Raw genomic sequence first — 27,883 nt, 5'->3', positions numbered from 1 at the left:
CACACAGATTGTTGTCAATTGCCTTAAATTTGCAATTGTAGCGGGGGCCCCGAGTGGTTTAAAGCACTCTACGTTATGGATCACTGCCATCTCACCTCTGTTTGCGTGGGTTCGAGTCTCAGATTCGGCTAACGTGGGTATGGGAGAAAGCTTGCCTGTAGCTTCTCGTGGGTTGGTGGTTCTTTCCAGGGTTTTCCCGGGTTCTTCCTCCACCATAAATACTGGCTGCCATGTATAGCCTATCGTGTGCTGAAAAATGGTGTTAAACCCTACAACAACAACAACAATTGTAGTGGTTATAAATGTAAAATTTAAATTGAAATAATTTCATACAGTTGAAGAGAATGCATAATGTATGATATATTGAAGTTTTAATAAATCTTAAAGGATTGTTTTAGAAACTCATAATTCAAGTTTGGTCTGCAGTAGTAGTTAAACGGTCTAAATACAGTATTTCAATCATTAATGTCTGACATTTAAATGACTTTGGTGTCTCAATATCTTTTCATACATATGTACATATGATTAACCTCTGGTAAAGTTTACATGAACTTAAGCATCTACAGTTTTTACTTAGCCTAATAAATGACATTCTTGAGAAAAAGTGATGTCATGTTTTCCAGCCCAGTGCAAGTCCATTTACTGAAACTGCCAAAACTTAAACCAGCCTACTTATTTTAATTGAGCTACATATTATAATTAGATGGCCACACACCCCAAGGTGGTTTCGATACAATATTCATGTATGTGTAATTACATGTTATTTCCTCATGTTCAGCATCAGTTTTCATTTCATGTCCAGAACATGACACTTTCCTTAACATCCCAAAAGATTTGTGTATATTTTTCTGCATGACGTATTATTCATGTCAGTAGGGACAAAACTTTGAGAAATTAATAATATAACCCTTTGATTAGGCCTTCTATGCTTCCGTGTTTATAACTCTTGAGGGTTTTTGTTGCATTTTTCAGATGAGCTGGCTGAAAAGTATGAGAAAGATAGCTCAAGTGGTCCACATGATGAAAACGGGAACCCTCTAGAGTCCATCCCGCTGACTCCTGTTTATAGGCAAATGAGAGAGTCATCTGCTATCGGGCTCAGAGGTGCCAACCCAAGTAACAAAAGCACTTATGGAACTGCCGGAGGTTTCCCACAGACTCTCAACAGTTTCGATTTCTATCAACATAATAACCACCAAATTAAAGACTTAGGAGGACTTGAGGATTCTCCATCCTCCTCAAAGCTGCACAAGAAACGCAAACAGAAAAAGGTAAAGGAACAAAAATCAGAAGACATTGATAACTATAAGGGAAATATTTTAGATATTGACGAACTTGTAAATTTTATAGCAGGAAAAGATGTAGAAAACAAAAAGAATAAAAAGTGTCACCCACCCACCACTACTACTGACATTCCAAGTAAAGGTGAGAAAAATAATAAGAAAGTCAAGGACAAGAAGCAGAGATCAACTATTCCATTCACTGCTACAGAAGAGGAGAAAAAGGGGATCATAGATATCAAGGAGGGTAACTCCGATCCTGAGACCTCACAGTTGAAAGTGCATTCAGTTTGGGAAAGCAAAGACTGTCTGTTTAAAGAAATGGGGAATTCCAGTGCAAAAACCGAATGTAAGTTGACAGACAATCACCAAGGAGGAACTATCAGAGACTATGATAAGGAAAAGCTTGCCAGCTTACTCACTGATAGTGATGAGATTGGAAAACTAAATATTAGCAGTAATAAGTCTCTTGTGATCTCAAGTTCTATTATTGATTTACAGTGCCCTGATAATAATAAAATATCTTCCAAAAAGGACAAGCAGACTGAATCTGACCTATCCCCCACTGCCAGTAATGACGTAGGTGTAGTTCATAAAAATCAGGAGGATAAAAAATGGACAGAAGAGGGAGTAGGAAAGGCTGATAAAACAGACAAGATTGAATCAAGTGTTAATCACAGTGTGAAACAGAAAAATTTGAAAAATTTCAAATCAAAATCTGCCAATTCTAGTGATTTTGTCAGTTCAGATAGCCTTACAAAACCCATCACTCCCACATCACAGTTTGAAGACATAGGGATTGGTGATGGTAACAGCCCATTCACTGTAAATTCTGATATTATGGATAATACATTCATTTTCACAGATATAGATAACTTGCATCCAGTTCCACAGGAGGATGAGTTTCAGGTTGTTGGCAAGAAGAAAAAGAAAGTAAAAGATTCCAACAATTTGAGTTGGTCTAAAAGAGTTTTTCATTCTACTCATATCGGTTCCGAAGAGAAACATGTATATGCCTCTGGAGGCAAGAAGAGTTTCCGCAAACAAATTCCAGTGACAGCAATCCCAATAGTTGCAGATACAGACATGAAACGAGATCTAAGTCCATCAGCTTTTCCTGCTCTTGGAAAAGCTTCCAAGCGTAGAAAGTCTCTTCCTGATGGGAGGAGGAATTCAACAGGTGAAGTCCCTATTCCATCTGAAGTCAGTGTCAAACATCTTGAGGATAGTGATATAGAGTCAGTGAAATCACTACCAGTAGCAACTGAAATGAAAACAGACTGTTCAGATTTTCCAAGGCCACTTGTGTCCTATGCATCTAAAGCAGCCTCATCAAGGCCTGCTGAAAATAAAACTTCAAATCAGGCTAGTCCAATACCTCTGTCCAAGGAGAGAAAGGAAGAAGCTAAATATCAAGTATGGAAAGGTAGTCCAACTGAACGAAGGCATTCTGTTGGTTCTAAACCAGAGAACAAAAGCTCAGGTACAAAAGAGCCCGATTCCCCATTATGTCGGACTTGGTGTGGAAGTTCTGAAACTGTGGTAATTGAGGATGACAAAGCTGGCAAATATATTGGTGAAGAGAATGACCGTAAACTTGGCAAAATAAAATCTTCCAACAGAGTCACAGGGGGAGATGGTAGTATAGATAACAAACAGATTGACACTCATAGTACTGTTGCCAATGATAATGCTTTTGTTAGGGTGCAATCAAATAGTTCATTGTCTGCATCATCATCACAGTCATCAATAGGATCTAGTGATTCTAAACCATCATCAGTAACAAACTTGAAACAAACTGTTTGTGAAAAAGAACTTCACAAGGAGTTGAAACCTAGTGTACATAAACTGAAAATGAACAATAACCACAAACAGATAATTAAAACAGTCACAACCAAGACTGTTACTACTAATAATAAAAAGCTCAAACAGAAATCTGTGATTTTCTTAGACAAAAAAGTAACTGAAATTCCAGCAAACCTAGACATTACATTTGGCTTTGAGCCGTGTGCTGAAAAAAATGATTTAGTTCAGTCTGCACAGGATGAATTGGCAGTGTGTCAGGATTCGGATGAAATTCAAAACAATACAAGCAGTGCTGCAATCAGTGTTGAAGCTGACAGTCTGTCTGCTCCAAATATGGTTAAACAAGTTTCTCAAAATAGTCCTTCCTTAATAACCAATTCTTCCAATTCAGGTTCTAGTGTGATATCCCAATTTGACCGATCAGTTGGTTCAGGCCCATCAATGCCAACCAGTGGCAAACCCCAAACAGAATGTAAAATTTCTCATATTAGAGGAATAAATGGCGTGGTTCAGCCTTCCACTCAAGGGCCCAGTCAGTATTCATCATCTAATATGACACACAATACATCTAATATTGACAATAGTTCCATAGAAAATAGCAAACCATTAAATGATCAAGAAATTTGTTCTTCTAAAGACAGCAAAAATTGTAATAGCCATAAAGAAGGGATGATTACAGTTTTGTATGGAGAGAATTTGTGTCATGTTAACAAGGGATCTGTTCCTGATAGCTCCAACAAGAGACCTAGCCCTTGCTGTGGACATGTTGGCTATATTTTGGAAAGTGGAGATGTCCAGGGAAATTCCAATATTGTAGATGCTGCATCCTTCTTGCAGAGAGGTAAGTAATGACTAGTGCTTCCAGATAATCTTTTCTCTATATCAGTCATGATTTTGTTGTACATCAATCTTGCCTGAAACACTAATGTTTAGGCATGCTTGATATGCATATATATACTCAGTGTGTGTGTGTGTGTGTATGTATGTATGTATGTATGTATATATATATATATATATATATATATATATATATACATACACACACACATACTTACATACATACATATATACATATGTGGGTTTTTTCCCTATGGGTTTAATCCATGTAGTTAGGTTTTATGATATGCAATGTTTTTCAGTGAATCTGAAGTTTGGATATCTATTCATTCTGTGACATGATTATGTCTCTTCTGACCACAAATTGTACCAATGCTTAGCAAACTTAAATATGATCATTGGTGAAACTGTGGACTTGTAATATCAGTAAAATGTTGCTCTCTGCCGTTGCTTAGGCTGTTACCCTTGCAAGACTGATAATTGCCTCATTGAGAAGGTGAGAATTTATCCTCCCATAGGTGATGTCCCGAAGGTTGTGGAAGTTGACCTTGTAACCCAGCACATGCACAGCAGTTGTCCTTTTCCTGGAACATCCAAATTATACTTTGCCAAAAAGTTGTTTTTGATTCACATCATGCAGTACAAATTGGGATGTTTTAATACGTTACTGTTACATATCAAGTTTATTTATAGTCAGTCCAAGTAATTTTCCATGCTTCAAATTAGATCTCTTGAAAGCTTTTGAGATTTTCGATTACAATTTTTTCTTCAACCATAACTTTTAGGTTATCCGCTTTGCCTTGCTAGGGTGCTAAGGAAACATTTTTGTTGTGACTTTTTAAGTAAATTTTCTGGACTTTCATTGTGTCCCCTATCCATTCTGGATTGGTTTGTGGTCTCCTTTTACTTAATTTTGTAGAGATAAAATTAGAATACCGCTCCAGTAGCTGAAGTGGTTAGAGCATCTTCCATGGATATGGGAGCTCATGGGTTCAAACCCTGGCCAAGTCATACCAAAGACTTATAAAAATTGTATTTACAGCTGCCTCGCTTGGTGCTCAGCATTGAAAAGTTCATTTTAGAACTGGTCAGCCTGGTGTCAGGATAATGTGGCTGGGTGGGACATGATGCTACATGTCTGCAACATGATGCCCCAGTGTTAGACATCACTATAAACTGCAGACATCGTGGTGATATGAGAGAAAAATTGTTAAAGCTATGTTAAAAATCCAAATCACTTGCTCACAAATGAGCATTTTATTCTGTATGCAGAGTTGAACTTGTTGAAGTAGGCCTAACATCAACATTTATATTCATTTGTGTTTAGTTGTACACACATTCTGATTTTGTATATAGTCCTTACAAAGGATAGTGGTTTTTTTAGTCATACTGCGCCATTTTTTCGCTATTCATCTCCATTACATAAAGTATTGCTGGCGTTGTGATTGAAAGAGGTTTTATTGTTTTAATTCAAATTAGAGAGACTTGCTAGTCAGTCGTTTAATCTTGTGTTTTAGTTTAGTCCCTTGTACGTTTTAATCATATATGAGGTTATTGTTGTTGTTTTCAGGGATTTTCTTTTACAACATTATTTAGGAAACAATTTTTTGTGAAAATGTGGACCAAGAAATCACCCATGGTATCCAGCTCAACTGTCTGGCATGTACTGGTTGTAAAAGGACAGACAATGATCCTTTTTGTTGGCTCATATGACTTATGGGACTTCACCAAAAACAAAGTGAAGAGTAAGGGACCGTCCTTTCCATTGGAAATTTTGTGGTTTTCCTCACTGGGTCTCTTGTGTCTCAGAGTAAGATGTGGGGCCCTGGGTGTCTTTGTGGTCTAAATCATTTGTCTTTATTGATCACTGCCAACTCACCTATGGTCATGCGAGTTCAAGTCTCATGCTCAGCCTATGTGGGTATATGGGAAATTTCACCATTAGCTTCCCATGGCTCATTAGTTATTACCAGGGTTTCCCACGGTTCTTCCACCAGTTTTACTGGCTGCCATGTAAAGCCTATCAGAGGTCTTGGAAACGCTTAATTACGCGTATTTGGATGCACTTTTTTTTTACCTTTGTTGCAGAAAATCACTTATACATGAGTCCTCTGTACGCACACATTTGCCTGATGGCAAATTCAAGGGCTTGTCAGTCCTGCTTCAACCATCTTCTGAGTGGGAAAATGTGTTGATCAAATGATCATTTTAGCTGTGCTAATATTTACAGTGAGAAAATTCAGTGGATGAAAGACCCCCAGATGAACATGTTGTCATTGTAAGAGTGCATCTGGAGAGCATGACCCAATAGCATGGCAGTAAGTTCAAAAGCTTGACTAGCTGCAGTGTGGTGGGAAAATGTACTGATATTTACAGTGACTGAATTCAGAGGCAGAAGAACAACTTTACCTTTCATTTTTGTGTTCATTTCCAAGTGTAGCCAAATAAACAGTGCATGTGACCTCGAAATCAAGACATGTTGATAGTTAGACAAAATGCTATTTGCAATTTTGGATAAGTATTTTGGGGCAAATTGGTGAAGGTTGTAATGGGATTCAACAGAGTGCTAGAAGTTGCAGAACTGATATTTCACATGGAACACTATGTGTGATGCTTAGCTTAGTGCATGAAGTTAAGACATTTCCTTGGCCTGACATAATTCACTCTCACTTGAATGGACAAACAAGAGTTATATATCAGTGTTGCAAAGAAGTTAGAAAATTAAACTCATTGGCAACCACTGGTTTTAATCATCTGAAATTTAGCCACTTTAGGTATGCCCAGTATGCCTCTGGTAGGGGACTGCAACTTTTGCTGGTGGGACTCCTGTTTTTTCCAAAATGATCTTTCCTTAGTATCAACAATTTGGAAATGAGGGCAATGTTCTTTAGCCTATCAAGGTTATTTGAAGAAAATAAGTCACTGCATAATTGTCTTGGATGATGTGCTGATGGTAGCTTACCACCGGTGATAAAGATACACACTGCTCCTTTTCTCTATGTGGATGATTGGAACCTCATTTATAGGGCACCTTCCAAGCTTCTAGATTTCTGGTGAAATGTACTGACTGTCCTGTAGGAACAAGGTATTCCTCACAGAATGATCTCTGCACCATAGATCCTCTATTCAGACCTTTGAGGAGACCATTACTAGACTTCTGTGTGGGAATGCTAAACAGCAAGCTCCTTTTACATTTGACCAGTTCCAGACCAGAGAGCATGGGCAGTAGACAATTTAAGCCTAAAGTGGGATGTCAGTTCATTGACACCTTCCCACCCTTCAGGATGATCCCATGTGTTCTTCAAAAAATAAGGAATTCACGCCTCAGCTGATTTTGATAGCCCTTCCATGGCACCTATGATCATGATTCATTGATCTTCTCCTGATAGATTAGTCCAGAACAATGTCAGGAGGAAGTGATGTTCTGTCACAGCATATGGACTGTCTCCTATTTAGTAACCCACGGATTCTTCACTTTCACTCAACTCGTCTCAAATGTTGTACCCACCATAATAAGTTTTAGAGCAAAGTTACCAAGTGCATAGTCTACGCAAGGAGACGATGATTGTCAAGGATCTATGATGCTAAGTGGAAAATCTTTTGTGTTTGATGCAGTAGGAAATGCGTTAATGCAGTGGCTGATTTTATTATCTTCCTTTTTGAGGAGAGACAGTGTACTGTGCTCAGTTTCGGCAATCAAGGTCTAAGGCCAGCCCCTTTTAAAAAGGCCCAGCTATTGCTTCAGGGTCTCTTCTGGATGACTTGGTTGATAACTTTACCATCAAGATTGTTTTCTTGTACTCCTTCGATGAGAGAAAGGATTGAGCTGTATGCTCTGTCCATGGAACCAAGCTGTCTGTGGTTCAGTGGCAATTACAAGTCAGTTTCTCTCCTTTGCCAATCAGTTAGCAAAAGCACAGCTTCCTTTGGTAGCTCCACTAAGTGCCTTAGTCTTGGTCAGAGCTGCTGGACTTTACATTTCTATTTGGTGGACTCTGAAAAGTATAAAAAGTTTAGGAAGTATCTTTTCCTCTAAAGGGTTCAGCTGAAGTTTCAGCTTTCATTTGAGATTGATTGTCATTACAATCGAGAGAACTTGTCAGTCCCTTACTGAGAGGGACCTTAAAGAGCTTAACAAATCTGATTACCTGACACTCTGGTCCCGTCATATTTCAGATTGTACCCTTTCTTTGTTCCAAGTGAAGTTCCATTGAGCTTGTCAAAAAAAAAAGAGAAAATCTAATTTGCCCAAGACAACTGTCACCATGCTGATGAAATTCAGAATTTTATTTTCGAGTTCTTCAAAGACTACCATTTTGTTAACATTAATCCACATGAATGCCCTTTACCCTTATGAAGATGATCTGCTTACCATACTTCTATTGATTGAAAGTTTTAAACTTTGTGTACAAAGTGAAGCTTGTTAGCTATAACTGGGTAACAGATTACATAGGTTTGTGCTCACTTGGCTTTGACATGCATGTGATTTCTTCCATTGGTATGAGATCAGTACCATTTTTAAGGCCATCTACTGAACATGCTGTTTTTTAGTTGATACCTACTACTTTTGAATTTTTTTAAAAATTTAACCAAATAAAGAAACATTCTATCCATGCATTAGAGAAACCAGCCAGAACCAGTCTACTAGGGACCAGAACTATTCCTGCAGTCATTGTAACCAATGGAGTAGTGCATTGCTGAGTAATCGGAATAAGGCAAACATGTTTATACACAAGTTGTTAAATGATTCCCTTGCTGTAATCTGGAGTTTAGGCACAATGCAGGATGTTTTTTGACGTGTTGTAAGTAATAAAAGGATCAGAGGTGGCTTCTGCATCTTTTGTTTTAACTTGAAATAGAGACCAATATTGAAGTGCTGGCTAAATATTGAACTACGGTTGTTTATTCCTACACATTTTTTTGTCCTACTCCCTCCTTTAGATAAAATCCAGGTATCGTATCTGGATATTCATATGTTAATATTTTCAGGAGGTACCTGATCATAACAACGTTATTGCAAAAAAGAGTAAGTGTGGAAGGAGATATGTTAGTACATTTCGAGTTGAATCCTGAAGAGCTCCAGAATACTAAACATGTGAGCCTAACTTAATACAACACTACATTTTACTATTCATTATAGAATGGCTCTTTAATTTGTGTAACCCATGGCAACATTTTTTAGCACTACTACTAGTACGTTATGTACTTCAGTTTTCATTTGTCCCATGTGCAACACTGGTCATAAGTATGCATCGATTTTCTAATGTGGCAAATAGTATTTCCCTATGATAAGCCCAGGAGCCTTGATTTTGGATGTTGGGGGGCTATCGGTGGTGATGTCCTTGTGTGATTATTTGTTAAAATGTTTAGGTTACCACTACAAAGTGGAGAAGAGCTATTTTGCTATCCCCATTGCTGGTACATGTATTTGCACATATTCAAGTGTACTCGTCTAGATGTGTTTATTAGCACTGCATCACAGCCATTCTTTCTTCCTAGGCCCTGACAACAGTTTGGAATAGGTTTCATGGCACTTACCCACTGGGTAAGGGCTGTATATGCATATTTTGTTTACCATCACTCAGTGTAATTTTTGCATTACGCTCTAGCTTTTTTCATATTGTGTACGTACCATTATACCTATAATCATGAAACTTGGTTAAGAGATGGTTCTACATCCTCATCACAAAAATAGGTCACAGCAGCCTACATTTCGTGCTTCAGTGACATTAAATGTGGTTCAAGTTTCTTCTTTAAATTCTATTGTTTCTAGAATAATCAAAGTGATGATGATGTACATTATGTGTGAATGGCTAAGCTCTGTATCATCTAGAAATAGTTATATACTTAGTACAGGTATATCCCATAATATTTCTTACAGGTTAAGAATTAAATTGGTATGTGACCCCCAACTTGCAATAATCTCTAAGAAAAAATATCAAATTAATTAAAGCAGCATATTGAGATAACTTCCACTGCAGAGTCATTAACATTTTTAGTTGAAAAAAAATGGGTATTCATGGTTTTTGTAGTAAATATGCACTTCGTCATACGATATGTTACATAATTCATCATTTGTAAACTTGGTGAATTGGTTGCCTTTTCTTTTACCATTTTTTTTTCTTTACATTGTAAATTCTTTGGAGACAACTGCCCCGGTGGCCTAGTGGTTAGAGCATCCGCCTCGGATGTGGGAGGTCGTGGGTTTGATCCCCGGCCGAGTCATACCAAAGGCTTGCAAAAATGGTACTAACAGCTGCCTCGCTTGGCGCTGAGCATTAAGAGGTTAGTGTTAGGACTGGTCGGCCTGGTGTCAGGATAATGTGACTGGGTGGGACATCATGCTACATGTCTGAAGCATGATGCCCCAGTGCTAGACATCACTATAAACTGCCACATTGCAGACATCGTAGCGATATGACTGAAAGTTACGTTAAAAATCCAAATCACATCACATCACATCTTTGGAGACAACCATAGCAGGAAACACACTCATATTTGTCAGTAACAAAAAGAAAAACTATTGACAACAATTACACCTTCTCATCTACAAATTGACAAGCACAAGGTGACCAACTCTGTGGTATGACATACCCCACATCCTAACCCTATCAGTTCCATGCTGATTATTTTATCCCATCAGCTTGATCAGATATCAGCGTAAAGAACACATTCATTTGTTCCCTATGTATGATTAAAGTATTTTTACTGATTATTTCATAACATTATATGACGTTACTGTTTTGAATCTTGTCTGTTGCAATCAAATTTGAGGAATACATGCAGAGAAACATCACTTGTCACAGTATTTGAAGTACTAGAGTTTGGGAATACAGAGTATGTGCATGTGCTGTAAAGAGAAATTACTTTGGTTGTGGATATTCATAATAGACCATCCTTAAATTTCCAGTCATTTAATACAAAAATTTTAACTCTGGTTTGGTTGGTGGGGAATATATGGAAACTTAAGAATAAATACTCTTTAAGAAAAACTTAACAAGACAGTGTTGATTTCTGATTGGTTATGCCACAGTAATGTTGTCAGTGATTACATGGAGAAGGGGAATGGTGCCCACTGAAACATATTTGTATTAATCTCTCTTACTGTTAATTTATTTCATTCTGGAGTATATGTTTATTGCCTTGGCAATACATATCAAAAGACTGAAGTTGAAGTTATAAAACCATGCTTTACATGTCAAATAAGACCATCACCTGCAGCATAGTTTATAGCTATCTCTCTCTCTCTCTCTCTTTTAAAATTCAATAAATGTCTGATTTTAAGATATAACAAAAAAATGCTTTTCCACTGAATTAAGGAGTAGCTTTGGTTGCTGTAATTTTGAACATTTTTACTTCTGCTGTATACAAACTATCAACATTCAGCTGTTAATATACCAAGTGTATGCGTCACATTTTTAAGACTCTCTGATGGATTATTGGTTAGAGCGTCAGCTTCAGAAGCGGGGGGAAATGGGTTTGAACCCCAGCTGAGTCATACCAAAGACTTACAAAAATAGTACTAACAGCTACCTCGCTTGGCACTCAGCGTTAAGACGTTAGTGTTAGGACTGGTTGGCCTGGTGTCAGGATAATGTGAATGGTTGGGACATCATGCTATATGTCTGCATCATGATGCCCCATTGCTAGACATCACTATAAACTGTCACACTGCAGACATCATAGTGATATGACTGATAAATTGTTAAAAGATATGTTTAAAAAATCCTAATCTCACACACACACAATCACACATTTTTAAGAAGACAATGATCAAGAAATGTCTTTTATTTGGCAGTTCTGGCAAAATTTTGATGGCATGTCAGTCATTTAAACACTGCTGCAGTATGCTTCATCACTTTGCCTGAGTGGAGAATAAAGCCAGTGGTTACTTAATGGTTGCTATCCTTTCTTAAAAGCAGCCCTGGTTAAAAATGAAATATATATTTAATGATGAGAGACAGGCTTCTTTTATCTACACAAGTTTTATCTGGAACTGATTAAGGGCTGAAATTGATCCATAAATTACCTGCCTCTTCATGAAACTTACTTGAGAATATAATATCCCACTTCCTTCAAGCCATATAATGTTATTCAGATCATTTCATAAATTGATATCAAACGAACAAACAAGTTTTGCTGTCTTTGGCAAAGCATTTTGAAAACTTTCATTGGTTTTATATCGTCCCAAAACCATGTCTTGGTGCCAAAAACCCATTCCAGCAAAGATGTACATTCAAAGCCTGTGATCCACATTGCAATCCATTTCAGTTACATTCCATATTCTGTCTTATTGACTTAGAAATTTGTAACTGAATAAAGTACATGGCATTGTAAAGTAATTCTGTAAAGTATGCACAGTGCACTGTCTGCTGAAAGGTACTTAAAATGATCTTCAGTAAGGTTACTTCATATTCTGATTTTTACCCAGCAAATGACAAAGATGTTTACTGTTATATAAAAATATAAAATTGATGTCCATTTATATTTGGTCACCCTATATTTGTAACACCCACCACCACCAACCAGTTAATTTTTTGGTGCCCATAATTTAAAGACAGAGGAAATGTTACCAGGATAATTTTTGGAAAATATTGATTTTATTAGTGAAACACTGAAGTTATCCTTTCTGAAGTCAGCCACTTCAAGTTTTGAGGATTTATTTTTACTGCATTCTCTTGTGCAAAGTTTGGTCAAACTGCAAAGATTGAGTGTATTATGTTACAGCAGATTTGTCTGTGGTTATTGCATTTGCATCTGACTTGTATTATTTTCAATTTTCAGAGTGGAAAAGAGTTTTGGAGCAGAAGGAACAAGGTAAGTCAACCCTGTCAACAGCTTACTAAACTGTGCTTGTTAATGTTCCTGTGCTATAAAGAATGTGTAGTCGGTTCTTTTGCACTAACCCACCTCCCAAAAGTCAGCATTGTGACCACTTTGGATTGCTTCTTTAATTATATGAGAGAGATTAGGCCTAGTGCAAGGGTTATGAAAGCACGAATCCTGCATTATCCACAACTGCAGCAAGTGAGAGCAGAGTAATACACGCCCACAATAAGTTCCCAAGATTTTATTCAGTGTGCAAACTTAAAGTAATTAAGTAAAATTGAACCAGTTTCCCTCCATTTCCTTGATTTTTATTGCATCACAAATGAAGCTGGAAAGGGCCATGTGACAGTTTGTTCATGCATTGTATGTGGATGCATGGATATTTTATGCTCCCAGTGTCATGGACCATGTTTTTGCATGCACTTACAAATCGGTATGTTGATGTATCTTGAGGAGGGGTATCATATCAAAACCAGATAAATGTGAATTATTTTCACACATTTTGTAGGCTTTAAAGTCAGTCTTTCATTATTCTCTACTTATTGTATGCCCTATTTCACCTACAGTCACGAAAATTGAAATATGGATGCAGCTCAAAAAGATCAACTTAGACAAAATAAAACTTGGTTTCTACATGCTTCTGGTGACCTTTGTATTTTCAGGAATTGTTTCATTACATTCTTATTGTATTGACCCTATTTTACCTAAACTTGTGAATTTTCAGAAAAACTTAGAAACCTCACCAAAATGCAGCTGACTTTTCTTACTAGAATGACTTGCATATTCAGCTGTTTGTTTGTTAATCCTTGAATGTCCTGGAGCCCAATTTGCCTAAATATGTAAATTAATATGTGGATGCATCTTATAAAGTGTGAAGCCCAGAACTGGTTCACTCATATAGTTTTCATGCTTGAATTGCATATTTTCGGTCGTTTGTTTGTTATGCTTTATTTCATCTACACTTCACCATCAGGATAATGTGACTAGGTGGGACATGATGCTGCATGTATGCATCTTGATGCCCCAGTGCTAGACATTGCTATAAACTGCCACACTGAAGACGTTGTAGCGATATGACTGAAAAATTATTCAAGCTATATAAAAAATTTAAATCACATACACACACAGTACTATAAGTTCCTCTCACATTTTTGTTTATAACCTGTAAAATGCCACACTGCAGACATCATAGCATTGACTAAAATTGTTAAAGCTACATTAAAAATTTTTTTTTAAAAACACAAACGCATCTCCACTTCTGAAATTGGCATGTAAATAAATTTTTGAATGAGTAACCAAACAAGACCAAAGTTTAATCAACTGCAAACTAACTTTCATGCTCGAGCAACTTTTGTATTTTCAGCCATTTATTCATTAGGTCCTCAGTATCTTAATCCACACATTTGAAAGTTGATACGTATATGCATCTTGAGGAGAGTTACTTTAAACTGGGTCACTGTGCCACATTTTGCACACTAGCATAACTTTTATTTTTAAACACTTGTTCAGTTCTCCCACTTTCTGACAGTTTATATATGGATGCATTTCAACAGTTGTAACTGAACCATGTAAAAACTAGGTCACTGTATCCTAATTGGATTGAGTCACCTATATTTTAAAATGTTTGTTACTTATGCCCTCAGTAATAATTTGAAATTAAACTGAAGAAATAGTGGACAGTAATAAAGAATTGGTTTTAATATAGATGCACAGCATGGGTTTCTTGTGGTGGTAATAATATTTTTCAAAAATGTCCAAAATATTTTTGGGAAAAGTCACTTGTTACAACTGCTCCTTCTAATCTTCTCAGAGGATTTAATTGCAACTTTGTAGGCCAGGTATAATGCAGATGTACTCCTTTTTTCATCTGTCTTAATTGGGCATGACTTTCTTGATTTTGTTTATAAATAAATGGGTTATTTGTGATTTAGCTTATCATCCTTCTCCTACCTTAAGGATGTTTTTTGTATCCTGCCTAAATGGTTCATGTAGTTGTGCCTAAATGGTTTTACTTTCCTCTTTTGTTTCACTAGTTGACCTGATTGCAAGGTAAAAAGAGTGTATGGTAATGCACTGTGACTGTCAGTAGTTCATCTGTTCATCAGCATTTGCTCCCTACCACTTTTGGAGACAATGTTCTGATTGGGATTTGATCAGACAGTTTTGATAATGATTGAGAACCATGCATATTAATGGGGTGATCTTGCTGAGCTTGTTACTTTGGAGGTCCCATTTCTGACATTTTAATAGAACTTGGAATATATTGTATGCTTATATAGCATTCTTACTCCTATCAAAATGGCCACCACCTCAGCCATCTAGAAACTCTGCTGCTGATGTTGACTTTTCAAATCTGCACTTGTACTAAATTCACATGGTTAAGATGCAGGAATGTGCATTTTTGTAACTGCGTTTACATCATGCTGTTAAACCCTATATAGTTACATTTAGTTATGCTGACTGTATTTCCGATGTATGTGGGCAAGCCCCAATGCCACTACTACAGTTCTTAAATGTAGGCCTAGACTTTTATAATGTGATTGATAAATTGTTGGTCAGACTTTTAGACCAGTCAGATTGCTGAACTCTAGACTGGGCTTCAAGCCCTGACTAAACGATATTGGTGAAATCTATAGTATGAAGGTAAATCAAACCTCAAAGGATAACATTTGTCATGGATGAAGGTTGGCAAGTCTCTGGTACAAATCTTGCTTCCCAGTAATTGGATATCTTTATGCTTTCCATATTCATTTGCATTGTTTTTTTTCTCCCACCTGCTGCACCATGGAAAAGCATTGCAGAATATAAAGTTGGTCTACAGTATGTGCATTAATGATGTCACGTATATGATGTCACAGTAGTAGAGGTTAATTTAACCTAATGCTTGGGGAAGATTTATTAAATCTGTCCTATATGTTAGTGTAAGATAAAATAATTCCATCAGAGGTCATAATTTGTGGTCCTTGATACAGCACATAAATATTGATCCGAAGGATTGGATTTCCCTATCCCCAATCAATTCATATGCATTAGTTTTCTTTCATTTCCCACCAGGGAAAAATATTGTAAAAAGAAAATATGGCCAATCATCAGTATGGATATTTAGACAACTTGCATATAAGTGGAGTGCAAAGACCCTAATCTGCATTTGCAGAATGTGCTGGCATATCAGGAAATATTTTGTGTGTTCTACTAATTGGTCCTAATAAACTGTAGAGACACAGATCTGTTGGTGCATTTTGTGAAAGCATAACTAGGTCTGTGCAGTGTGCAGTTGGATTTAACATATCAGCGAGTACATACATTATAGATTTAGAAATAGAGTATTTTCTAAAAGATTTTACATAGCTAAAAAGAGCATACAGTTTACAACAAAGAATTTGTTGGATTATTGATTATTAGCCAGTAAATGTCATCTTTTCATTATTAAAAAAATAAGAAACATTGCAGGTGTTCATGATACTTGGGCAAGGGTATTACACATCTAGGAATGAGAGAAAGATTTATGTACATGTAGTCATGGTTAAACTCGTAGATAACTTTCTGGTGGGTGAGGAAAATCAAAGGTTAGGGGGAGAGGTGCCCATTCTGATATGAGTGAATGTGTTGTGAATTGAAATGGCTAACCTGCTGACTTTTTTCTTACAGATCCTTCAAGTGTCACAGTCTTCGCAGGATAGAAAGAGATAGAATCTATCTACAAGCTGTAAAAGGGCATTAGTCACGATGCTGGTATCCCGACTTTATTGCATTTGATAAACTTCTTCTGTAAGAAAGAAAACTGCCACCTTTGTTGTTCTGAGAGGTTACTTATTTAATATTTACGACATCATTGAAGAAATAGAGAAGAGTGTCATCATAGTCAATAATGATGTGTAATTCCCATATGATTCAGATGAAAATTAATAGTTCCAAGGTTTTAATTAAAAACTAGGATCAATAAATGTGATTAATGATGTATATTGAATGGGATATGGATATTTTCTAATTCTGATTTTATTTGCATAATTAAAAGAAAAAAATGATTGAATACAAGTAAAATGTATGTTTATTATCAGTTATCACATTTTCAAGTTGCAACCTCTGCTTACTTTAATTTCATTTGTGCCTTTGATTTTATGAACAAATTGCAGTCCAATTGCCCTAGAATTCACTGTCAGTGTATAGGCTATCAAAATCAGAGACCATATAAAAACTGATTTGCATATAATTGGTCAAGATAGTAAATGTATTCTGTGGGGACCTGTTTTAAGCAAGCTGAATGTCCTGATTTTTCATTGTCATTGTTACAAATGTACACCTGGTGAGTGTCATATAGAACATAGGACTGGATGATAGTGATATATGCATTCCTACAGAGACCACTGGGTGACTGGCTAGAAGAAAAATTCCTCGGTTCCTACTTATCAAGTTTCCAAGTTATCAAGGTACCTACTGGACAGTTCATTTGTTGAGTCTTGTGTAATCATTTTGGTTGAGAGAAATGTTTGTTATATATATAACTATATATATATATGTATGTAATTGTGTGTTTAGCAGTAATGCTAAGAATTGTTTGTTACATTTTCCACGTTTGTTGATTTCTCTAGCTGAAGTTTGTTGTTTACAGATCATGCATAGAATTTGACTTATTTTGCAGTACCTTCTCATCTGTGTATAGTGTTAGTGCTCTGAGCAATTAAAGCTGCATTTCCTTCAAAATCGATCCAAAATTAAAATTAAAGGAATATTTTGTTAAGTTTGAACTTATAAACTGCCATGGCTGGAAATGTTAACTTGAAAATCCAACTTAATTGTTCCATGTGATCTATTTTCATGTTGTCTTTGAACGGTGAGGCAGAGGTATCAGTTTTGGGTAGCAGAGCCATTAATGTCATTGTAAACAATAGTAAATTGCTATTGTAAAGTTTTAGAAAGTCGCATATCTTCTGTATCTGTGGTATTTGATTGCGATAGTTCTAAAGTTTATATCATGATAAGTTCGGTGTTCATTTATCATCGTCACAAGTAGAATAAGTCCTGTTCATGGTTGGGATATTATGTTCTGTGGAAGGCTTTCTTTTAATGAACAGAACTCCATACACTGTTTATAGAAACTATATCTAAAACTAACAGCAGATACCTTGATTTGTTGGTGGGACAGAAATTCCATTATGAAAAATGGGAGAATCCAGTCTTGTGATGGTATGATAGGGATATACATGTCAAGTTACTTTTTAAAAATATTTTCCTCAGCTGTCTACTCTCCTGTCACCTTGATATTAGTTAAGTTTTCCTATGGGTACATGTTGATCAGTGTATACCATCATCTAGGGTTGGTTATTGTCAGAATTTTTGCATTGCTATATATTTGCTAAAGAAGACAGTGTATTGAGACCTGTAAATCAATGTATTGGAAAAAATCAGTCGAAGTGCATTAATATTAAAGTGAACACAGTCAGAATTTCATATAACCTTAGTTTCATCTTAAATCTACTTATGTGAACAGCGGTTGAAAAAAAATCTTATGTGTGGGTAAGTCTGAGGTACTTGGAAAAGACACCTGTTTAATTTGCAACTCTGGCCACATTGGCAGCTAGAATGGGATGATGTTTGCTTACATGAGCAATCAAGTATTTTCTCCATACAGTGATTTTCACCTGAAAATTACATTCTTGACCAATGGCTAGGTTATCACTTAATTTTCCATTTTTCTGAGAGAATTTCAGCCAGACGTGCTGAAAGACAAGGGTTTTTTCCTATTTACTCAACACCAGCTGATGGAAAACTTGCTATTCCATGTCCTCCATTTTAGATTATTGTTATGCAGCATGTGGGATGGAGTAGAGCATCCAAAATTTAACCATTTTCACAGCAGATACCACTTCAAGTAATCTTGTGGGTTTATTGTTTAAAACAACACACATTAAAAGAGACAAACCATTTTTTTTTTAAATTAAGGCTGAAGTAGAAATTTTATTCTTACATTTATAAAATATCACAGGTTGTACCATAAGGCAATATACCATGATACACATACTAAGTGGATCTGTACCACAATATATTGACACACCAGTTAAACTGCACACTGCTTCCATCATCTTACTTGCATGTTAATTTTGTAAGCAATCTTTCTTTCATTGACATACAAGACCTTTGTGATAGTTTATCAATAAAAAGGTTCTTTTTTGTTTCAAGCAGTTCATTTTTGCCATTTGTCATAAAAGTTATGTTTGAGGAAATGCAGCTTTTAACAAAAGTTATGTACAAAAAAAGAGAGATAAAAAGTGTGCCTAGAACTTTGTTTTGAGAGTCGCAACTGACAGGATCTCAAATTTCTGGTTAAGTAGTCTGATTTTTCATATTTTAGTCCACCATTTTTTGTATGCTGGACTCTGTTATAGCACTGGAATGAAGTTACCAAATCCATCAATGGGCTGCTTGGTGATTTATTATTTTGTTATGCTTGGCTTGTTTTATTCCAAAAGCTAACTAAATAAGATGTTGATATATACCATAACATATTAATACAGTGTGCATCAGTACCTAGCAAAATGACTTGTGCCTGGAAAAGAGTCCTCAAAGAAAATGTGGGTCTTATCATAATCAAAAACAACTAGTCTGCAAGACTGTAATATCTGTCAGCGATATAGAGAGCTAACTCCAGGGAAGATGTTATCTTTTTTTCTCATAGCACTGCTTATATTATCCTAAGCTTTTTCACAGTGAGGAAAACTAATTTCTTATTGTTCTGCCATTGACAGATTGCATTAATTTATTTAACAGTCATCTAGTTGTCCACTAGGCAAATAGTGAACACTTGGAAAGTATATGTGAGATACATAAATTGACATTAAATTGCAATCCCAGTGGTGCCATTTTATTTTTTTCATACTTGTGCAAGTAAGGTGAGAGATATAGTATAGTGGTCTCTCTTTTTTTGCTGGCATTAGTGACATTGTCATCAGTGTTTAAATTGGCATTGACGACATAGTCCGGAGTGTTTAAGGTGACATCGTTAGCAATGTTCATTTTGGCATCAGTGACATTGTCAGCAGTGATCTAGGTATTGCTTTTTGCAATAACGGTATGGTCATTGTCACTAGTGTTAAGGTGCTGTGTTTTTAAAGCAACATGTCTTTTCCATTATTAGTTGCTGCATTCATTTGAAACCTTTTGATAATATGACTATTTATCTGAAGGTTATTCTGTGATGTGCTTGAAGATCCTGTCTGCATAAGCAGAAAGCATGTCATGTCATTGTGAACAATTATAGATTTTGTATTGACGCATTTGAAAGTCACATCTTCTATATCATTGGCTGTTCTCAACTGAAACTTCAGGATAATATTACTGTGGGTCTAAAGTTTATATACTGATATGTGTGTATTGTTTGCCTATTAGCAGAATGGATGTTTGATCATTATGAACATTGTTTTAAGTTTTTTGTTAAAATTTGTCAAAGTCCTATCTTCCACATTGGTTGCTGTATTTAACTGAAATTCAGCGATATTAGTATAGGTCTTAAGCTTATATGCAGGGTTTTCTTGTTGTATCTACTAGTGTAATAAAAACGTGATGCATCATGGTCAACAATTTACAAGTTTTGTTTGAAGGTCAATGAAAGTCGGTTGCGGGGATTTTATTGACAAGCTTGTGAGACACTGGGATCAATGGAAAAGTATTTTTAAATTTAATTTCATTTAGTATTTACTGCAGTGCAATTTGTACACATCAGTCAACACCTGTACCAGGATCTGCCATCATATAATGCACCAGCTGAGCTGGGTCTTTGCTGCTCACATCGGATTGTCTGGAGAAAATAATTGCATAGATCCTGATCTATACCAACATGCCAGAGTGATCTTTGCAAGCAAATCCGTGATCTGTTGTGCCAGTTGATCTGGGGGGTCTGTGCCATTATGTAAGGATGTTTGCAGTTGGAAGCACATAATAACAGTAGCAAATATAGTAGGTTGTTTGGAAAATCATCAGACCTTACAAACTTTTAATGTGATGTCCAAATGTATTCTTTGCAAGAACTGAATATTGTGAAGTTCTACTTCCGACTTGCTTTCCCATATTCAAGTGAAGAGGTGACTACACTTTCCACTCAATCCTAAGTACATGAATGGAACAGTTTTTCAAGTTTTAGCATTTGTTGGAACATTTCAGGATTCATCTGGTTACATATTTAACTTTGTAAACCATGTATTTTCATTGTCTTGACATGACAGTTTACCCAATTGATTTATTATTTATGAATTGGAACAAAGATTTATGGATGAGTTTGAAGAGTTGGTACCCAAAAGGTATGTGTAGTACCAGTGTTTATGTACATCTTGCTGGAACTGACCTGATTATGTATTTTAAAAAAATATTGTTTGATACTTGCTTCTCAGACCAAGATGACTGGCATGCAGTTCTATCCAACACTAAATACCAAAGATACTTGTATACATGTTTGGATCCAACAGCAAATGGCATAGACCCCAATATGTTACCACACAATGCATTGGCAGATCTGGGGCTATACAATTTGTTAGGACTAATCAGGAGAACAACCAAATAGACCCTGATCTGCTGACACATTTATTTATACAAGAGTATATATGGTACTCTCAGTGATCACTTTTGGATAGAGTAGGAAGAATCTTTAATAAATTTTGACCATTTAAGAAAATTAAATAAAAGATAGGATTTAGTTGTGAATAAGATATTTAGCACTAGATATTTGACTAGGTTTTCATACATTGAATTTTCATGCACTGTGCTTGTGACTTCCTGTAATAAGAGAAAAATTTTGCAAGCCAGTATTTATTGCCTACCCTTTTTAAAGATAATACATACTCTCAGCAGGGTAAGCATTGGTTTATTTTGAAAAATTACAGCAGGTAGCAGAACAAACGCATACCTACTTGCAATATTTCTGGCTTAGGGGTTTGAGTCCTTACCTTGGATCTCACCAGGGGCAGGTTCATTTGTTTTACATTGATTGTACATTAAGTTCTGTAAACGTTTTCAGAATGCCTTTGTTGGCTTTGTTTATGTCTAGCATTCAAAAAAAAATCTGAAGTGAAAATTGGCATCCCAAGCCTCAGATTTTGTCTGGCAGAAAATGGCATCATTTTGGAATTACAAACTGCACAATGGCTATTGTAGTGTATTTCTCTACTGAGAGCAATGAATACACTTTGATTGTCACAAGTAATTATTTCCTGATGCAGATTGTGATGAAATTAATCAAAATAATGACAGCATAAAAATTAAAGGCTGAATTTAGTGTTTTTGTTGAACACAGCATTGCCAGAGAATGAATTGTGTATATTTTTGAGAATAATCATTTTATCAACCCTTTATGTCAAGACCCTTTCCAGCAGAAATATTTTATATGTTATGAATCTGCATTTGTTAATATGGAACCTGAAAGATGAGTAAAACTTGGCCTTTACACTACAGAAATTTAAGTGAGAATTTGTCAGTTGTATTGTACAAGTGTTCTCATTGTATGCTTTACTAGAACTATTTTCAAAAAGTGTCTGTAATGTTCATCATGTCAGGCCCTTGTGTCAGCTAACTTTGAGTGTCAGTCAATTAGTTCATATAGCATCAGACTTGTAATGGGGGGGGGGGGCACAGAAGTAGTCATGGTCTGATTTTTAAAAATTTGGTGAATTATGGTACACTGTGATCAAAAGTCACCAGCTTTGTGATGAATTAAATGTGAATACAAGGATGACCGGTATTGTTACCAAGATGAAACTACTGCTACCAAATGAATGTATAATTTTGCCCTTAGCTTGTTTGTTACAATTTAATGTCATTAATATTTTGATATTAAAGGTTTGCTCAAGTCAGATATTTATTGGTTATTGTATATGTGCTGTCTGATATCTTGGGTGAATGAGTTTTTGGGCAGTGGTCAACAACCAAGGTGAATGTGCCACAATGATATGTCAACCTTAGATATCGCACAGTTCACATATCATAAGGAAGAAATTGAACAAATACTGAAGTGAATATGATGTTTTTTTAATTGTTATTATAATTATTCTTTACACAACTTCATTAATAATCTCAAACCAGATGCACTTTTATACGTCTGGCAAGGTGAACAATGTCATTATGTAAAATGTCCTGTCATACAAACTGTAATGTGCATTCTTTTGGATAGCATATACTGGTTGATAATATATACAGGAAATTATTATCCAGTTACCTCCCATGTTTAGTGTATGGGACAAAATCGGAGTATATAGTAATGTAATTTACATAAAATAGCACCAGAACATGCAATATTATGTTTACTAATTGCAGGGGCAGACAGATTCTCTCATAGCACGGTCGTCTACCAGACAGCCATATTATGAAAAACTTTGTCATGCAAAAACATCTTGTTGTCTAGGTAAACATCATTATGGAAATTTCAGTTTATTTACAGTTGTTAAAAATTTAGTATTGAAGTTCTTGAAAATTTCAAAAAATGATTGCCAAGTTATATTTATTTTTCATCTTGTCATTGCGTATAGAGAGCCCATTTTTTAAATATTTTTTGCATCATGGAATACTTGTTTTAAACCACTGCCATTAAAAGCTGGTTGCCCAACTGGGCTTTAAGTTATTTGGTTGCTCAGCTTCAGCTGTTATTTGTTTCTGGTTACCGAGCAACACATTTTAACCCTTGTATAATAATATGCATAATTGCGTAACTGAATGAGTTGTATTATTTGTTCATGTACAATGTGAACAGTACTGCCAACGTTGAAGACCAAGATCTGCCAGCGCATTATTTGGTCACAGACTACCTGATAGTTTGATAGTACACAACAAAAATCAGTAATAGAATTAATGGCTTAATATGTCAAGTTCCACTTAGTCTGTTGGTCCTTTTTTACAACTGGTTGATGTTGTGTACCAGTCAAGTGGTTAGGTAGGTTGTGCATTACACAATTGCAAATACTGCAAACACAAGTTCAGAAGATGCCCTACATCTCCTGTCCTCCATAAATTGTAGAAACGAACTCGAGCCAACATAAATTGACATGATTGTTTTACGTTTTGAACTTTGATTTTGCATTGTACTCTAGGGTATGGAAAAACCTGCCTATTTATCTGTGCATTTCACAAGATTTATATTTTATACAGTTTTGTACAAGTTGTAATGCTATATTTTGTACATTCTTTTCATTTTTTTAATGTTAGTTTGCTGCATCACTTGTATCGAAGATAATGTTCACCAGGCCCCATAGTTTCAATCCTTTCTGAACATAAAATTGAACTCTAAATTAGATACACCCCTTGCCTCACAGTATCTGTGAAATTCAGCTTGAAGTTAAAGATAGATACATATGATAAGATAATCCTAAAATCATACTGCTCCTTACCACTTTCAGAGCCAAGATCTAGCGAATTATAAATGTTTGAAAATTGAGCACTAGTTTTCTACTTAAAAAGCTTCACGACTTCAGGGCCTGATGGTTCAGAATATATTGATGGCAGCTTAAAGATTTCCAATTACCATAATTTAGAAAGATGGAATAATCTTTTAACAGACACTGGACTATGTTTCAAGTCTAGTTCCATCATGTATACCTGGAAGATACATAATAGTCTGCCAAAAAAATATTTGTTTTTGTGAAGTGAGGAATTACTTTGAAAAAGGGGTTTTGGAAATACTTTATATGTTATTTCAAATGCCTTTATGTTGGAAGATTCATTTGTGCCACAGTCTATGACATGTGATCTTACCATGTTGTTCAGTTGTCACACACATGGGTACTATATATGAGCTTTTACAAGTTGGGTCCAACTGCAAACAGCACAGACCTAGATCTGATGGCACATTATATGATAGCAGATCTGGGCTGTTGTAGATTGCTATTTGATGCAACTGATAGATGAGTACATACAGCATCTGCCATACATACTTGCTTCTGAATCGAGTCAAACTGCAAACAATAAAGATCCAGATCTACCATAGCATAATGTACCAGCCGTTCAGGATCTGTGTTCTTTGTTCTAATGATTACTCATAAGAAACTGCACTGACACAGATCTATCAGCACAGTCTGTGTATAGTGTGCAGTTGGACTCGTCTTATAAGAGAGTATAGATGGTACTTCTTTCTCAGTGGATGTCTTTGTAATCAATCTTTGGTTAAGTTTGTATGGCTTCATTATCTTACAGAACTACAACAAAATTTTCCATCCCATTCATCTTGTGTGGAAATTGCGGTACAGTTTTGCAAGGGTCATTTTTATAATCCATTGCTGTTCAAACAATTGTCACCATAAAAACTTGTTTGCCATTTTGTTTATAAAATAAGTTTGTGTGTTTTGTATGTATGTATATTGCCCCAAGTTGTTTCCTTATTTCTGTTTTCAGTTCATTTTAATATATTCATGTGAACTAATGTCATTTTTAATTGGTTTTTGATTTTTCTACTTTAAGGATAATTTATTGCAACAAATATTGATCCAGTTCTCGATAAATACATTTTTAAAGAGAGAAAAAACCACCTTGACCAAACTAGGAGTCCACTTTCCTTGAAATGAAGAATGTAACAGTCTTCTAGATACATATATACTGTTCTTTGTGTTTATTTCAGTTTTAAATTTGCTTCTAACACATTCTTCTGTCTGGATGCCATTACACTGTATGTAAAATGCAAAAGTGAGTCATCATGCATGAGATATTCATACCAGTTTCTATAAAATTTGATATGAATTATTGCTAAGTCAGAAAAGCAATTTCTAAGTACTTTAGATTATTCTAAGCGCAAAAAGTAATATTCACATGGCAATGGCGTTTTTGTTTGTAACATAATTTGTCTTCATTTTCTTGTATGTGATATTAAGAATAATCCGATGTCCATTTACAAAGATCAAATTTTGGAGTCATAACCAGCTATTTTGTCCAGCCCACATTAGTGAAAAGGTAACACAGCAGTCTCAGTCTGATAGAGGCAGCAGTTGTAGCTTCATTCATATGTTGATTTAAGTTTTTCATTACTTTGTATTTCTTTAACCATTTGATAGTTTCTGTTCATAGCTTAACTCATTATGAATCTAAGATAATTCTATGAGCTTGGGGGTCAGTGTCACAAACTTCTAAGTTTTTTATTTTGTTTTAAGTTTTGTTTACCATGGATTCTATTTGTACATCACTCTCTCACAGATAAGGCCTTTTATTCTAAATAAGTTCCTGTTTTATAAGTGTAATATGATTATATATCTCATTTCATTATGTGATAGTGAAATTATATGTAATTTATTTGGTTAAAAGTCAGCCACACTTTAAAGCAGTATACTCCATGGGTTCTGTGGACAGTGTCATTATGATGGAGTGCTGTATTTGGAATATATCTTTAAGAAGCAAAGAAAACTTTCACTTTTATCCTCTACTTTACCTAATTGACCATGGCATTCTCCTATTAAGATGATTTGAGTGTTAGCTATGGGTTGAAGTTTTAATTGTGTAATTCCATAACATATTCATGGATTACATTTGTACTGCAAATGTCTCTTTATGATACAAAACGAATTATTTCACTGGCATACTTGATCATGTCTTTCCCATTGGCTCAGTGTCACGGGTTTAGAGCAATGGTTCTAATGTATTTCTTGTGAAATTTCTGAGATTTGGAATGTCTTATGTAAACATTGTACCATGGCAGTGGCTTGTAGTCCTTACTTCTAAACCATAAAGTATTTCCCAACACCAGATAGATGTGTGATCTTGGCTGTTGATACGAAGCATGTTGACATCTTGTCACGGAAGCTGGTCACCCAAACCGATTTTCAGGACCATGTTTTAAATGTTTAAAAAATTAAAAATCATAATTTTTGCAACATTTATATAGTATAGTTTAGATTTTTAGCACTCTAAATGGGTACTTTATGACCTGGGAAACCTTAAGCTATTTATTCAGACCATGGTAGCGGGGTTTGCTAAATAAAACCAGATACCAATTTAAAACTGCAAATTGCTATAAATATAAGTGTGTATTCAGTTTCTATTCACTTAGCTAAATTTTCACATAATTTAAATCTAAGTTAAAAAGTAGGTTGAAGACCAATGTTGCATAGTTGTTGTTCACTCCTCTATATGTACGAAATATTGATGTCCTACTTTGTAAAATTAAACTAAATTGTGATGATGTTTTTGCCTCCATTCTTTTTCTGGCCGGTTTCCAATTGGTTAAGAAACCAACTAAATTGTGATGATGTTTTTGCCTCCATTCTTTTTCTGGCCGGTTTCCAATTGGTTAAGAAACCAGATGACCTCTATTGATACTAATGATGAAGTAGAGCAAATAGGCTTACACTTTTTGTCATTGTGAAAAAAGGAAGAATTCATAGGGATTAAATGAAGTTGCACTACACAATAATTATAATCCCAAGTTGTGACTACACTGAATATTACTTTTTTTTAATACTATTATTAGTGCAGCTGCTGCTTACCATTTAAATCCCAAGAAGAATGCTCCAGGATACCCAAATATTTTTTGTAACATACACAAGTGCCATGGTACAAGCTACTTTATATGAAATTTTGGTGAATTGCTGGGTATTCTCACTCTTGTAGCCTAACTGTGTGATATTTAGACATTTCTGTTGGCTACTTGCCCATTATTTAATTTCGTACAATGTTACATATACTTTCTAGGCATATAAATATAAATTGTTCTGGAAAAGCACAGCCATATTGATTGGTTGACACAATCAACAGCTTTTAAGTAGTATTCACATAGCAGGGAAGTCTTGAACAGTATGTATCTTTTGATCAGAAATGTTGCAAGTTTGTCATGTGAACATTGCTTGAGCCTGGCTGTCTTGAATTCAGGGGTAAATGTACTTGTTTCTAGCACAGAAGAGCTTCGTGATAATGCTGTCTTTCGAAATAAAGACGTTGAAATATTAGTTGTTTTTTTTTTTTGTTTTTTTGTTATCTCATCATTTATTGCATCTGGTAAATATGTTATTTCCTTACAGATTCTGATTTCAGCTTGTAAGAAACCTTAGGAGCCAATGGTGTGGCATGAACATTTTTTCCTTTCTTGCAAAGAATGTTACAGATGTGAGACGTAATAGTTACAATGTTTGTTTTGTCCTTCAGATGTCTACAGCATTAAAATTGTTCTTGTAATTCTC

The 27,883-nt window shown here is 35.5% G+C and overlaps 1 protein-coding gene across 2 annotated transcripts in view; it reads left to right on the top strand.

Annotated features, from left to right (window-relative positions):
• The window catches only part of LOC149777193 (uncharacterized), a 106,699-nt gene extending 79,047 nt beyond the window's left edge, over window positions 1-27,652 (top strand). For both annotated transcript variants that reach the window (XM_089941895.1, XM_089941894.1), the window contains 3 exons: window positions 973-3,927; window positions 12,708-12,740; window positions 16,401-27,652. In XM_089941895.1, coding sequence (XP_089798021.1) covers window positions 973-3,927; window positions 12,708-12,740; window positions 16,401-16,432 — 3,020 coding nt within the window. In that variant the 3' untranslated portion in view covers window positions 16,433-27,652. The remainder of the gene's footprint in view (window positions 1-972; window positions 3,928-12,707; window positions 12,741-16,400) is intronic.
• Window positions 27,653-27,883: the final 231 nt, after the last annotated feature.

Source organism: Sinohyriopsis cumingii, chromosome 18, assembly GCF_028554795.1.
Source record: "Sinohyriopsis cumingii isolate HCF-2022 chromosome 18, ASM2855479v2, whole genome shotgun sequence".
In the NCBI taxonomy this organism is placed as follows: domain Eukaryota; kingdom Metazoa; phylum Mollusca; class Bivalvia; order Unionida; family Unionidae; genus Sinohyriopsis; species Sinohyriopsis cumingii.
This window is presented reverse-complemented; position numbering and strand designations above follow the sequence as displayed.